Source organism: Felis catus, chromosome D1, assembly GCF_018350175.1.
Source record: "Felis catus isolate Fca126 chromosome D1, F.catus_Fca126_mat1.0, whole genome shotgun sequence".
NCBI lineage: Eukaryota > Metazoa > Chordata > Mammalia > Carnivora > Felidae > Felis > Felis catus.
This window is the reverse complement of record NC_058377.1, coordinates 103782609-103798163: the sequence shown is the minus strand read 5'-3', so window position 1 is coordinate 103798163 and position 15555 is coordinate 103782609. Positions and strand designations below refer to the sequence as shown.

General features: G+C 39.8%; 1 protein-coding gene across 1 annotated transcript; it reads right to left on the bottom strand.

Annotated features, from left to right (window-relative positions):
- Positions 1–3294: 3294 nt before the first annotated feature.
- LOC101098161 (olfactory receptor 4D6) lies at positions 3295–4239 on the bottom strand. The gene has a single exon (XM_003993472.2). It carries the CDS (start codon positions 4237–4239, stop codon positions 3295–3297), a length of 945 nt encoding a protein of 314 aa, XP_003993521.2.
- Positions 4240–15555: the final 11316 nt, after the last annotated feature.

Genomic DNA, 15555 nt, shown 5'->3' with positions numbered 1-15555 from the left:
CCTGGGCTGGAATTCTGCCTCTTGCTTCTTTGTTACTTGGAGCAAGTCCTCTACTTTCCTCCTCTGTAAACTTGGAAGCATAATACTTACTTCATTGGGTAGCATAAGGAGCAACTACGTTCATGTCTGTAAAGTACCCGGCACATAGTAGGCATTCAGTTAACTTGATTCCTTTCCTTTCCCCCTGAAAACAGGATCATCCCTGTTTTCCCTGAAGAGTTATTTAAGAAGACTTTTGCAGAATATAAAATGTTATTCAACAGAAGAACAGCTTCTCTTTGAAATCACTTGCTTGTTTGTGTTTCGGTGAACTTGTGTGGGTTACCCAAGTGGACTGGAGCGTTCATGTGCTAGGTCATCAGGTTTGGGAATAAAGCTGGCTCTGGATCAAAGGCCAAAGAGACCCAGTGAGTCATGGGCCGTGTGTGGATATGGAACTGCCTTTGAAACCTCTACAGCTTTTAAGGGAATTTGGGGCATTTTAAAGTCTTTTTTTGTTTGTTTGTTTTTTTAAGGAAGTACCCATCTTGTGTAAAAACACTCTGCGATCCCCATGGACAGACCCTAAGCTGCAACAAAATCTCTCCAAATGCATCTCAGTTGTTTCACCAAATACAAGCTGCCGACCCCGTGTCGGGGGCCCTTTCTCCCTAGAAAGATATCCCTCCTTTCCCAGCATTTAACATCCACTTCCATTTTCTCTCACTAAAGTTTTGATCCTTTTTTATAGTGTCTGGTACACTGGGCACATTTTTCATGCTCATCTTGTTCATGCATAACCCATAGTGTCTCACACTGTTCCATGTCCTTACCTAAACCTTTGGTATCCAACCAGGAATTCACGCCATCTGAGACCCAGTGGGGTGCCAGTGTGTATGATGCCAGGGAACCTTCGTGTTAGAACGTCAAGTCCTTCTCACGATTGGTTACATTAGACTTCAAGGTCTTCTCTTCCACCTTCACATTGGAAAGGGCAGACTCAGGGATCATGTCATCTTGGCTCTTCTGCCTGTCCCAAAGTGTCCCTGCTGTGTATACTGGTCCCTCAGGCCCAAGCCTAACATGAGAATTAGCGAAGGGAATTTACTGGATGTGAGTGTGGAAGGAGAATGGACCCTCTTTGATCATTTTGGAGTTCCAGCGGGAATTATTAAAGTTTCCAAGTCATTATTGCATACAAGTCCACACACACACACACACACACACGCACATATACAGATGCTCATGTTTCTTTGCTTTCTACATTCTTGTAAAACCTCAGAAGACATAAATCTATCTGTTCTGATTCTCTGGGTTTTAGGGAAACATATTAATAGAAACATCTAATCCCATATGATCATTCATTCTCAATGTGAGCAGCATGCCGAAGGGGACAAAAATTGGTTTTTAAGGACGACAAAAATCTTAGATATTACAATGATGTGTGGCCTTCAAAGAGCCTCAGTACATTAAAGGATACACAGTCTATCTTTGGTATTAAATTTTCTCGTGGGAGAACAATTAGGAAAAATATCTGGGACACCTGGGTGGCTTAGGTGGTTAATTGTCCGGCTCTTGATTTCTGCTCAGGTCATGATCTCACAGTCATGAGATTGAGTCCTGCACTGGGCTCTGCACTGACAGCATGCAGCCTGCTTGGGTTTCTCTCTCTCCCTCTTTCCCTGCCCCTCCCCTGCTTGTACTCTCTCTCTCAAAATAAATAAATAAACTTAAAAAAAAGAAAATATCTAATAAACTTCCTTGGGGCATAATGATTTGGAAAAATTTGAGAAGTGCTGCCATATGATTAAAAGTCTTGGCCTACTATCTCTGTTTTGTAGGACTCAGAGAAGATCACAGGTATATACCACCTACGAGGAACTTTTTAGCCAAATACTAATGCATTATAACAATTTGCAAAAAATTGTCCTTGTAGTTTGTAATTTCCTGGGTTTCTTTACTAATTGTCCAATTTTTGAATGACTCCTGTAGGCTGAAGGGTGGCATTTGAGGTGAGCAAAGGGGATGAAGGGACATTTATTGTCTTCCTACATATTTATTTCCTGGGAATCCTTTTCTTAGGAGAGAGGTGGAGCACAACACAGACCCAATGGCTGTTCCTAAGTGACCCTGCATGCGATATATTTCTTTCCTCTCCTGGGACACAAAACAGGTCCTGAATGTGTGAAAAGGTATTTCTTAGGTATTTTTGTTGTTGCTGTTCTAAGCGACTTGTCTTGCTTGCCGTGCATACGTAGACAAAACCCGTAGTGTTGCTCCAGCTATAAAATCTCTGAAGGTGAGATGGGGAGAGAAGAGAGGGAAAAAGAAAGTTTGGGTTAACATAAATTAAATTACCGGGGCACCTGGGCGGCTCAATAGGTTGAGTGTCCGACTTTGGTTCAGGTCATGATCTTGCCGTTCATGAGTTTAAACCTCACCTCAGGCTCTCTGCTCATCACACAGAGTCTGCTTTGGATCCTCTGTCCCCTCTCTCTCTGTCCCAGCCCTGCCTGTGCATTCTCTCTCTCTCTTTCTCTCAAAAACAAACATAATAAATAAATAAATAAATAAATAAATAAATAACCATTGTGGCTTTTGTGCAGATATATTCCCAAACCATACAAGCACTTTTAAGGTTAATTTCAGTGGGCAAATTAGTAGAATGGACCTGAGAACAGGAGATTCTTGGTCCAAGCGTAGATTTGTCCATGTATATATCTGACTAAACATGACTTAAAATATTTCTTCTCTTTTCACTAGTAGGTAAAATATATTGAAGATTCTGCACTCAAAATATTAAATCAAGGAATGATTTTAGTAATTAACTGGAAATACAGAGCCACCAGAGAGAGCACGCATGAAATAAACACATCCATAATTTCCATATATGCATATTTAGGATTAGAGGGCTAGACAATAGGGAACCTGGATTCTGTGCCTGATTAACGCCATGAGCAGTGCTAATGACCATCCTCTTAGCATTTATTATTCTTCATTCTCATGGCAACCCTGTGAACAGACAGTGTCATTTCCATATTTTAAGTGGTAAAAGTAAGGAAAATATGTTAGCATCGAGAATCACAGGTTATACCAAAATAGCATCAGGTTATTGATTTTCACCTTATATCCCCTACTTCTCCCAAGGTCACAAGCCCAATAGCTCATGTTCAGCCTCATCTCATCCTTCCTGGAAGAGAGTTGAATGGCTATGAGGATATTCAGAAATGACTGGCAAACGAGCTACCAGTCTGTTGCCCCAGGACAGCAGTTTGAGGAAAGCAGAGCATAAATTTCCGGTCTCAGTGTGAGTGCTCACCCCAGCTTACTGCTCTCAGAAGGTCCAAGCCTTCTGTGTAGTCTTTTCATGGCAGACTTCATCTCCTGGTTCCTCAGGGTATAAATCATGGGGTTCAGCATGGGCGTAATGACCGTGTTATTGATGGACACAGCTGTGTCCATGGGCAGTGTAGTGAAGGGCCGGCAGTAGATGTAGACACAAGGCACAAAGTGCAGAGTCACCACGAGGATATGGGAGGTGCAGGTGGACAGGGCCTTGTTCCGTCCTGCCCCAGAGTGAGATCTCAGCATCACCAGAATAACGGTGTAGGATCCCAGGAGCAAGAGGAACCATAGCAGGGTCACCAACCCATTGTTAGAGATCATGAGAAGTTCCAGAGCAAAGGTATCAGTGCAAGCCAGCTTAACTACTTGGGGCACATCACAGTAGAAGGCATCCAGGATGTTGGGGCCACAGAAGGAGAGTGGAAGCATCAGAATTATCTGGACAATTGAGTGCAAACCACCGCCCACCCAGGAAGCCACCACCAAGCCCACCCACACCTCTCTCTTCATAATGGTCACATAATGCAGGGGTTTGGTGATTGCAAGGTATCTGTCATAGGCCATCACGGAGAGGAAGAAAATATCTGCCCCACCAGCAAAATGGAAGAAGAAGATCTGTGCCATGCAGCCATTGTAGGAGATGGTTTTCCTCTCTGATAACAGATCCACCAGGAACTTGGGAACAGTGACAGATGAAAAAACAATGTCCAGGACCGATTTGTTCCGCAGCAGAAAGTACATGGGAGTGTGAAGGTGGGACTCACAGGTGATGGTCAGCACAATGACGGCATTGCCCAGCACGGTGGTTACATATACAGCAAGGAAAGCCACAAACAAGAAACATTCCAGCTCCTGGAAGTGAGTGAGTTCTAGGAAGACAAATTCCTTCACATTGGTGTGGTTGCTCTGGCCCATGGTTGGGACCACCCTCCTCCATGTCTATCTTGGGAGAAGGCACATTAGGGTTAGGAGTATGGTGTCGTGAAGGGACAGCATCATTTATCCTATATTGTCTTAAGGCTATCTCGAGCATCCAGATCATGACTACTCAGAAAAACTGGGCTAGGGTCTCCCCTCTTATGGCCTGGAAATTCTTTATCCTGATGATTCTTCTTTCCTATTGGAAATACCCTGAGCGGACAGCAAGAGCCATCACACTCTGATGCCTTCCCTCTGAAAGAGGAAGATGGCAGGACTATGGTCATTTGACTATGTCTTGCCTTCTGTCCTGCAAAAGTATGTATGCAGAACTTTACTCCTTACCAAAGTCTTTCACCTGAAATATCTTGATTTTTATTCTTATGATGTTTGTGTGGGGTCTAGAGAGTGGTGATGATCATCTCCATGTTATATAAGGGAAGCTGAAGTTTAGAGCAGTTAATGACTTGCCCACATTTGCACAATTGCAAAGTTAGTGAGTGGCAAGTCAAGGATTCAGGTGCAAGTAGTTTTTCTGACTTGACAAAGGCCAATGTTAATTGGGCACCTTGACCTTGGCCTTCTATTCTTTCCTTGCTGAGAATCCTGCTAAATCAGTTTAGCAAGAAGACCCTACCTTTGGTATCTGATCAAATGTCTCATCCCTGATCTTTGATATATAACTCCTTGTAACTAAGTCTTTGGCTTGTCTTTGCAAGAGTCCTGTTAAGCCAGTTTAGCAAGAATCCCTTTGTCTTTCATGTGTCCTTTTAGTAATTTTCCACCTACTGACCCACTTGCTCTGCTCCTGGGCTATAAATCCCCACTGTCCTTGTTGTATTTGGAGTTGAGCTTAATTTCTCTCCTTTATTGTAATAGTTTTGACCCCTGTTGCAATAGTCTTGAATAAAATCTGTCTTGCCATTTTAAATAGTATCCAGTAAAAAAAATAAATAAAATAAAATAAATAAATAAATAAAAAATAAATAAATAGTATCCAGTGAATAATTTTTGTTTAATAGACTGCAGAGGTTCCCCCTGAAACATTCTGCCAGATCAGAGATTCTGGCACTTACTTTGGCTTATCAGAATTATAGTGGGGAGATAAGGCTTAAGCAGTTAATTAAATGGCCTGACTACTTAATCCTCACCTCCTCCTTAATTTTTTTAATTAATTTTTTTTTAGCGTTTTTTTACTTTTGAGACAGAGAGAGACAGAGCATGAACAGGGGAGGGTCAGAGAGAGAGGGAGACACAGAATCCAAAACAGGCTCCAGGCTCTGAGTTGTCAGCACTGGGCACGACACGGAGCTCGAACTCATGGACAGCGAGATCATGACCTGAGCCGAAGTCGGACACTTAACCGACTGAGTCACCCAGGCGCCCCCCTCACCTCCTCCTTTAAAGGAAAAGAAGAATCAGGCCCTCTTAAGTACTATACCCCTGCACTCGGAGACACTTGGACACTTGGACACCAGGTCCAGGGGCTCTTGATAGCGTGAAGAGCTGCAATCATTGTTCAGAGCACATGCAGGTATCACCAACAAACTGATCATTAAAGCTGCAGAGGTGACTTAACCCAAAACTCCTCACTTCAGGGGTGAGCAGAGAAGATTGCTTATTTTTTGAGAATCAGTCTGACTTGGTAAAAGATGGAGAATTTTTTTTAAATATTCTTTTTTGTTTTTTGTTGTCATGAAAACATGTAAGATCTACCCCTGTTAACACATTTCAAGTATACAATAAAGTATTTTTAAGTCCCATCTTCCCTACCTCCCTCCCCCTCCCCCATTACCATCTTTCTATTCTCTGTTTCTGTGAGTAGAGCATGTTATGCTAAGTGAAATAAGCCAGACACAAAAAGACAAATACTGCATGATCTCACTTACATGTGGATTCTAAAATAGTCAAACTCATAGAAAGATAGAGACTTTTAACCAGGGTTGATGACTCCAATTTCAGGGATTTTCTACTATTTCTGTATGATAGCAAAATAGGTTTATTTGATTTTTTTGTCAAATCAGATATTTGACCATCTGAGGACAAAATTCTTTTCAATAAGAATATTTGTATGTCCAAGGACTTTCATATCCCACATAAAATTTAAAAATTCAAGTAGTTGGGATGACTGAAATATGGTTCAACAATAGAAAATAGTCTAGGTATTCGCTGCAATGAAATTGTATCTGAAGGAAATAGGCTAAGAAAGAAGAGAATACACTAGATGAAAAAAGAACCAAGCACTTTCCTTGAAATAAAAGTATAATAAACATCAAACAACATATTTCTGCAAACAACATATTTCTTGATGTTTCTTTTTCCAATTCTGTTATACTTGGGTGATTTTTATGTTTTAACCTGAATGTTTGGGGCCTATAGAAATCCTCTTAAATAAACTTCTCTGTTGATTTTCCTAGATTCCTTGTATTCTTACTATTAGAACCATTTAATTCCTGTTGAAAAGTGAATTTTTTCTTTAAAGTTTCTTTTAGTATGATCTAATAGGAATACTAAGTATGACAGCATCCAGGAACAACACATTGCCTAGAACTGGCACTCTGTGTTTTTTACTGCCACCGAACAAACAGCAGAATGCTTTTTGAACGGTATTCTGCGTTTGGGATTATGTTATTGCCTGTAACAAGAAATACAAAGTGGGCTACAAAGAAGAGCCCACTTTAGGATTATATTAAGGCCAGGATCTACTCAGTGTCCCGGATTTGAGACCGCAGGGGAAACCAGGGAAACATTTGTCCTTGATCCAAGAGTAAGGGAGAGCTCCCTGGGAAACCAGTGAGATTCTTCCTCTTAGATGATGAAGACTAAGTATTGGGCCATTTCCCCCTCCTTTGACTATCATATACTCAAAAACATATATGTGGTTTGGGGCACCTGGGTGGTTCAGTCGGTTGGGCGTCTGGCTTTGGCTCAGGTCACGAGCTCACAGTTCACAAGTTCAAGCCCCGCATTGGGCTCTGTGCTATCAGCTCAGAGACTGGAGCCTGCTTTGGATTCTGTGTCTGTCTCTCCCCTACTTGTTCTCTTTCTCTCTCTCTCTCTCTTTTTCTCTCTCTCTTTCAGAAATAAATAAACATTATTTAAAAAAAAATATGTGGCTTAATTTCCTACTCCATCTTTCTTTCTTTCTTTCTTTCTTTCTTTCTTTCTTTCTTTCTTTCTTTCTTTCTTTCTTTCTTTCTTTCTTCTTTCTTTCTTTCCTTCTTTCGAGAGCATGAGCAGGGGAGGGGCAGACAGAGAGGGAGAGAGAATCCCAAGCAAGCTCTGCATTGTCAGTGTGAGGCTCGAACTCACCCACTGCAAGATTATGACCCCTGTCAAAACCAAGATTTTGACACTTAACCAAGATTGAGCCACCCAGTCGCCCCTACTCCATACTTTTTCAAGTGTAGTTTCTTAACAGTTTCTTACTTACATTTTATTTTATTATGTGTGTTTTGTTGTTGTGTCTGTAAGATCTCCTTAATCCTTTGTAGAATGCAATGGGAAAATACATTGGCTACTAAGGTAGAGAATGGTTTTCATAGGAATATGACAATTGGACAGATCAAGAATAAGCATTGGTCACGTGGGCTAGACTGGAATGGGGGTATGCTAGCCAGGCGAGCATAGCAGTCTGAGGAGGCAGGGATCAGAAAAGGAATATGGAAATTAGGGGTGGGTAGGTAGCACTGGGAGTCAGGCTTGTAGAATACACAGGAGGTGCATGGTCACAGAAGTCATACATTAACCTCTTCAGTTTGCCTAGTTGGGCCCTAATTACTATTTTCAAATAATGCTGCTCTCAACATTCTTTAATTACATTTTCGTGTGCATCTGTAAGTCCAGAAGCAAGCTCACTAGGTCAAGTGATATGTTAGTTTTCTAGTTTTAACTGATGATTAAGGTTTTGTAAAGAAGCAGCCTAATTTTGTGTTCGAATGTTTGATTTGTTTTTAGAAGTAGATGCTATGAACTGAAATAAATGATACTTTATGACTTCTCATGGGAAAAGAAGACTGAAGACTTTGTCCTCTTAGTAATATAAATGTCAAAAAATAATTAAAATATTAGAATGAAATTTAACTAAATATTTTTATAATTTTGGGGATAGAGAACTTTGTAAGCATTTTGCCAAGTATGATTAGATTTGATGAAAAATACGAAACTTTTATGTTTTAAAAGCATGAAAAAGAAGTTAACTAAAAATAAATTAAAAACCTGGGGAAATATATGTAAAAAAACATGATACAAAATCGGCTTAATATCTTTGATGTATAAAGAGTGTTTGTCAATCAATAAGAAACATACTTTAAAACAAAAATGGGTTAAATTCACAGAGAAATATAATTGATCAGTCCACATTTTAAAAGATGGTCAACTCCATGTATGGTTGGTAGGAGTGTATATAAGGACAAACTTTCTGGGGTCATTCTCGAAATATGTGTCAAAACCTAAAATATGCAAATCCTTTCATGCAGAAATCCTACTTTAGGAATTTGTGCTAAAGAGTTAATAAACCAAGTGCTTAATATTGTAAGTACAAAAAAAGTTGCTAGTAAACGAAATTAGAAGAAATTAGAATTTAAGTTAGTATCTGATAAAATTCTTTTCTTCTTTTTCTTTTTTTAAATATGTATTTATTTTTGAGAGAGAGAGAGAGACAGAGCATGAGTGGAGGAGGCCAGAAAGAGAGGGAGACACAGAATCCAAAGTAGGCTCCAGGCTCTGAGCCATCCGCATAGAGCCTGACGTGGGGCTCAAACTCACGAACCATGAGATCATGACCTGAGCCAAAGTCGGATGTTAAACCAACTGAGCCACCCAGGTGCCCCATATAAAATTGTTTCAATAAGTTATGATACACTAGAATAATCTAGTATTACAGTCATTCAAATTTATAATGTAGAATTTAACTTATGGACAAGGTAATATTCCTTTTTAGTGACAGATCAAAACAATGAATGTATCATATAATGTTATTTTGGGGAAAAAATCTACATATCTAGAAGAAATCTGGAAAGATATAATAGTAGCAACCATTACCTGAGAGTAATTGGATTTTGGTAATTTTACTTTAAAAATATATTCTATTGTATCCACTTAAAAAAATGACTTTAAATGGCTTCTGATATAAAAAAAAAACCTCACACATATTTACAACTTGAAGTGGAAGGTTTTTCCTCATTAATTTGAGCTCTGATATTATGTTTCTTGTATTTTCCTTTTCCTTTTCTGTAAAATTGTCTTAAGAAAGGTGAGTTCTTAAGAAAAGAGAAGTGTAGGGAAGACAGTTCTAATTAGTTTTGGTATTTAATGGTTCCATGAGGCATTGGCTGAAAATGTCTAGCAGAGAGCCTGGGATCAGCCAAGTCAAGTCTCTGGACACTGATGTTGAAGCTACTTACTATTGGCTTTTCTGTTGAATTAATACAATTCCACTGGTTCTTCTGGCTAATCATCTTAGAAGATTCCAAACTATACTTGCAATGTCAGGACAGGATAGAATGGTGACCTTTTTTTTTTTTCTTAATATATGAAATTTATTGTCAAGTTGGTTTCCATACAACACCCAGTGCTCATCCCAAAAGATGCTCTCTTCAATACCCATCACCCACCCTCCCTCCCCCCCCCCCCCCCCCATCAATCCTCAGTTTGTTCTCAGTTTTTAAGAGTCTCTTATGCTTTGGCTCTCTCCCACTCTAACCTTTCTCTTTTTTTTTTTTCCCTTCCCCTCCCCCATGGGTTCCTGTTGAGTTTCTCAGGATCCACATAAGAGTGAAAACATACGGTATCTGTCTTTCTCTGTATGGCTTATTTCACTTAGCATCACACTCTCCAGTTCCATCCACGTTGCTACAAAGGGCCATATTTCGTTCTTTCTCATTGCCACGTAGTACTCCATTGTACCACATTGTACCACAATTTCTTTATCCATTCATCAGTTGATGGACATTTAGGCTCTTTGCATAATTTGGTTATTGTTGAGAGTGCTGCTATAAACATTGGGGTACAGGTGCCCCTATGCGTCAGTACTCCTGTATCCCTTGGGTAAATTCCTAGCAGTACTACTGCTGGGTCATAGGGTAGGTCTATTTTTAATTTTTTGAGGAAACTCCACACTGTTTTCCAGAGTGGCTGCACCAGTTTGCATTCCCACCAACAGTGCAAGAGGGTTCCTGTTTCTCCACATCCTCTCCAGCATCTATAGTCTCTTTATTTGGGAAAAGATATTTGCAAATGACTATCGGACAAAGGGCTAGTATCCAAAATCTATAAAGAGCTCACCAAACTTCACACCCGAAAAACAAATAATCCAGTGAAGAAATGGGCAGAAAACATGAATAGACACTTCTCTAAAGAATGGTGACCTTTCTATCTTCTAACCTCAGGGCTGCATTATGGAACCCAGAGGCAGTTTGTTAAAAAAACCACAGCCTTTGAATTCAGGTTTGAGCATTTTAAATGTTGACCATGTGACTCAGAAACTTAAGCTTTGTGCACGTCCAAATCCTTGGCTATGTAAGGGGAAGGAAGCATAAGGCTTACTCTGCAGTGGAGTTTACTTGTGATAACCTAGCACTTTTTATGACCTATCATTATGCATCTATTTGCTTCTGCCTCTTCCTCCAAATATAAATTCCTTGAGGGCAGAGAATTTGTTTCCTTACTTCCTTTGTATCCCTGCCTCCTACCTGGCATATATCAGTTATTCAGTGATTCTTTTTGAATAGATGAATGGACAGATAGATGGCCAGTGCCTGATAAACAGTAGTTACTCAACAAGTACTTGTTCTTTTTCACTTCATCTCCAGACTCATCCTAAAAGAATGCCCTCCCCATTCACTTTTCTTTCTGCATAAATCCATTAAATGACAATTCATATGAGAGCACATTGTAAACTTCAAAACATTATACGAGCATAAGGTATTAATACCACCATAATATTAATGGCACTATATAATTGCGTTTCTCTCCCTGTGTCCAGCTAGCTTTTAATCTCTTTTTTAGAGAAAGTCTGTGCCAGTTATTTTTCTATATATTGTAGGTGCTCGCTCGGTGAATATTCGGGGAAGGAGTTTTTGTAAAAAAAAAAAAATCACTTCTAATTCGAATGTGTCTTGAGAAGTCTAGTATTTTACATAAGAGACAGGAGATCTTAATCAACCTAAGGCTTTTAGCTGAAATGGACAAATAGTACAAGAATCACACGTGGATATTGGTACCTTTCAGGAACCAGAGGCTGAATGGTACTGAAATCCTAAAATCGCCTGTGGGCTATGCTAAGTTGCCTGAAATTGTGTCTTCAGGCAGCCTCACCTACCTTTGCATTAGAAAGGGGAGTCTGCCAGTTCCCCATCTTCACTGCTCTCCTCCTCTTTTCCCAGACGCATGCACAGTCCACACTGCTCCCTTAGACACTGTATTGGAAGTCTCATATAATAATCAGCAAAGGGAATAGTGTCAGATATTTGCAGGAAATATAATTTTCAATGGGGAAGCTGGCAGTTGCAGATGCATTGGGAGTTATTAAATTAAAAGTTACCAAGCAACATGTGGATATATTGGAATTCTTCCATCTATCTTTTTGTTCTTGCTTTCCAGTTTAATACCACTGTGGTCTGAGAGTGTACCTTGTATGATCTTTGCAGGTGTGTTTTACAGCCCAGAATGTGGTCTGAGTGAATGTTCCATGTGAGCTTGGAAAATATGTGTATTCTGCTGTTGTTGGATGAAGTATTTTATAAATACCAATTAGATCCAATTGATTAATGGTGCTACTTAAATCAACTGTATCCTGACTGATTTTCTGCCTATTGGACCATAAATTGCTGATAGAGGGGTATTAAAGTTGCAACTATAATGTTGGATTTGTCTATTTCTGCTTGTATTTCTATCAGCTTTTGCCTCATCTATTTTGACACTCTGCTGTTAAGGGCATACATATTAATGATTGTTACATACTGGGAGAATTGACCCCTTTATCGTCATCATTATAAAGATCCTCTTTTAATCTCTGATAATTTCCTTTGTTCTGAAGTCTACTTTATCTCAAATTATGTATCTACCCCAGTTTTCTTTTGGTATATTTTTCTCCATTGTATACTACTTTTAATCTGTGTCTTTGTATTTAAAGTAGGTTTCTTGTATAAAACATATAGTTGGGTCTTTAAAAAAAATCCACTCTGCAGTCTCTTTTAACTGTGTATTTAGACTGTCTGCATGATCAAGTGGTTTAAAAAAACCTTTTATTGTAAACTATAACATACTTTCTATAAAGCATAATTATAGAACCAACTCTTTGTAACCATCATCCAGATCAAGAAATGGAACATTGCTAAGCACTTCAGAAGCCCTAGTGTGTTACACCCTGACCACTGCCCCCATCTAACACTGATCACAATCCTGACTTTTATGGTAATCACTTGCATGTGTTTTTTTAAAACTACTTATGCATCCACCAAAAATATAGTTAATTTGGGGGCACCTGGGTGGCTCAGTAGATTAAGTGTCCAACTTGGGCTCGGGTCATGATTTCGCACTCCGTGAGTTCAAGCCCCACGTTGGGCTCTGTGCTGACAGCTCAGAGCCTGGAGCCTGCTTCAGATTCTGTCTCTCTCTCTTTCTCTCTCTGCCCTTCCCCACTCGTGCTCTCTCTCTCTCTCTCTCTCCCAAAGATAAATAGACATTAAAAAATATATAGTTAATTTTGTCTGTTTTCGAACTTTATGTGCATTAGATCATATTGTAGGTCTTATTTTGTATTTGGCATTTTTGTTTAACAGTATGCCTGTGAGATCAATCCATGTTGTTGCATGTAGCTATAATTTGTTTACACTTATCACAATATGATATTCCAGTGCATAACGTATCCCCTCATTTGTCCACATCTTTATGGATGCTTAGACGGTTTACTATTTGGAGCTTTTATGAACAATGCAGTTCTGTTAATCCAGGTCTTCCAAGAAGCAGACTCCAAGCCAGGACTGAACATGCAAGGGCTTTAGTAAAGGACACTCCTTTACTAAAGGAAATGTGAGAGGAAATACAGAGGGAGCCAGGGAAGATTGGGATTGATGTCAGGCCATGATGCAAACCTGATCCTGAGGGACACAGAATAGGAAGGAAGGCATGGGTGGAAGCTGAGTGTTGTTTCAGCCCTCTGGGTTGGCAGAAAGGGAGAGTAAGAGAGTAGTGGTTTCCTGTTGGGTGGGTTTTGGAGACGACTATGCTCCCTGTTTCTACTTCTAACTGCCCTTTACCAGTTGTGTAACTTTGGGCTACAAATATGGCAACAGATTTTTTTCCAGTTTTTATTCTTTATTGAAGTATAGTTGACACACAATGTTACATTAGTTTCAGGTGTACAACATAGTGATGGGACTAGTCTATGCGATATGCTATGCTCACAAGTGTAGCTACCATCCAATACTACATAACGCCATTACAACACTATTGACTATATTCCCTATGCTGTACCTTTTATCCCCGTGACCTACTCATGCCATAACCGGAAGCCTGTACCTCCACTCCCCTTAACCCATTTTGCCCATCCCCCATCTCCCCTCTCCTCTGGCAACTATCAGACTTTTCCCCGATTTGAGTCTGGTTTTGCTTTTTGTTTGTTCATTTGTTTTTGTTTGTTTGTTTTTATTTTTTTTAATGTTTATTTATTTTTGAGAAAGAGAGACAGAACATGAGTTGGGGAGGAGCAGAAAGAGGGGGAGACACAGAATCTGAAGCAGGCTCTGGGCTCTGAGCTGTCAGCACAGAGCTCGACGTGGGGCTTGAATTCACGAACTGTGAGATTGTGACCCAAGCTGAAGTCGGATGCTTAACCAACTGAGCCACCCAGGCACCCCCATTTGTTTTGTTTTTTACACTCCCCATATAAGTGAAATCATATGGTATTTGTCTTAGTCTGACTTATTTCATTTAGCATAATAAGTCTACCCATGTTGTTGCAAATGCCAAGATCTCATCCTTTTTATGGCTGTGTAGTATTCCTGTGTGTGTGTGTGTGTGTGTGTGTGTGTGTGTGTGTGTGTATCATATCTTCCTTATCCATTCATCTACTGATGGGCCCTTGGGATGCACCCGTATCTTGGCTATTGTAAATAGTACTGTGATAAACATAGGGTATATATTTTTGAGCTAGTGTTTTCATTTTCTTTGGGTAAATATCCAGTAGTGAAATTATTGGATCTTATGGTATTTCTATTTTTAATTTTTTGAGGAACCTCCATACTGCTTTCTACAGTGATCGCACCAATTTACATTTCTACCAACAGTGCACAAGGCTTCCTTTTCTCCACATCCTTGTCAGCACTTGTTGTTTCTTGTGTTTTTTATTCTAGCCATTCTAACATGTGTGAAGTGATATCTCATTGTGGCTGTCATTTGCATTTCCTACAACAGGTTCTTTTTTGGGACTCAGTTTCTATTGTCCAGTGGGAATGATATTGCTTGTCTCATGGGGCTATTGAGACTCCTGTTTCAGAGGATGTATGTAAAGCTTATAATAAAGTTACAGTCAATGAACAAGTGCTTCTTTAAAGGTGCATATTCCCAATGGTGGTTCTTGGGCATGGAGATGGAGTATGTCATGTGACTCCATGTTGACAAGTGCTAAACACTTGAGCTAAACACTTTCAAGTGCTAAACACTTGAAAAAATGAGTCCCTTATGGGAGATATGCAAGTTCAGAGGAAGGTGTTTTAGAGGTGATGTTGGGGATTTAGTCTTCTTGAGACTGAAGCATCAAGCAAGAGGCTCTTTTTGATCATTCTTTTATCTTAAAAATTCCGTCTAGAGAGGGGCCCCTGGGTGGCTCAGTCGGTTGAGCGTCCGACTTCGGCTCAGGTCATGATCTCACAGCTCATGAGTTGGAGCCCTGCATCAGGCTCTGTGCTGACAGCTCAGAGCCTGGAGCCTGCTTCCGATTCTGTGTCTCCCTCTATCTCTGCCCCTAACCCACTCTCATTCTGTTTCTGTCTCTCTCAAAAATAAATAAAAATTTTTAAAAATTTGAAAAAAATTCGGTCTAGTGAGTACCCTTGAGAAAGAACATTCACAATTTAAGGGTAAGATTTTTGCCACCATAAATTCTATTTTTTATTCAATAAATTGACACCAGAAGGAGAGGAATAGGGATATACTACCATGAGTATTACTTTACAAACAAATTAGAATGATTTATCATCAGGGATTTTTGATATAATGGGAATTCCTGAACTTTTATTGTAAAGCTATAGAGACTCTCCGAACTTAGAAGAGGACTCTTCTTTCCTTGAGTCAGGGGAGAAGGTCCTTGCC

What these genes read in the sequence shown, in the direction of transcription:
- LOC101098161 (XM_003993472.2), bottom strand. Translation starts at nt 4,239, where the DNA reads ATGGGCCAGAGCAACCACACCAATGTGAAGGAATTTGTCTTCCTAGAA.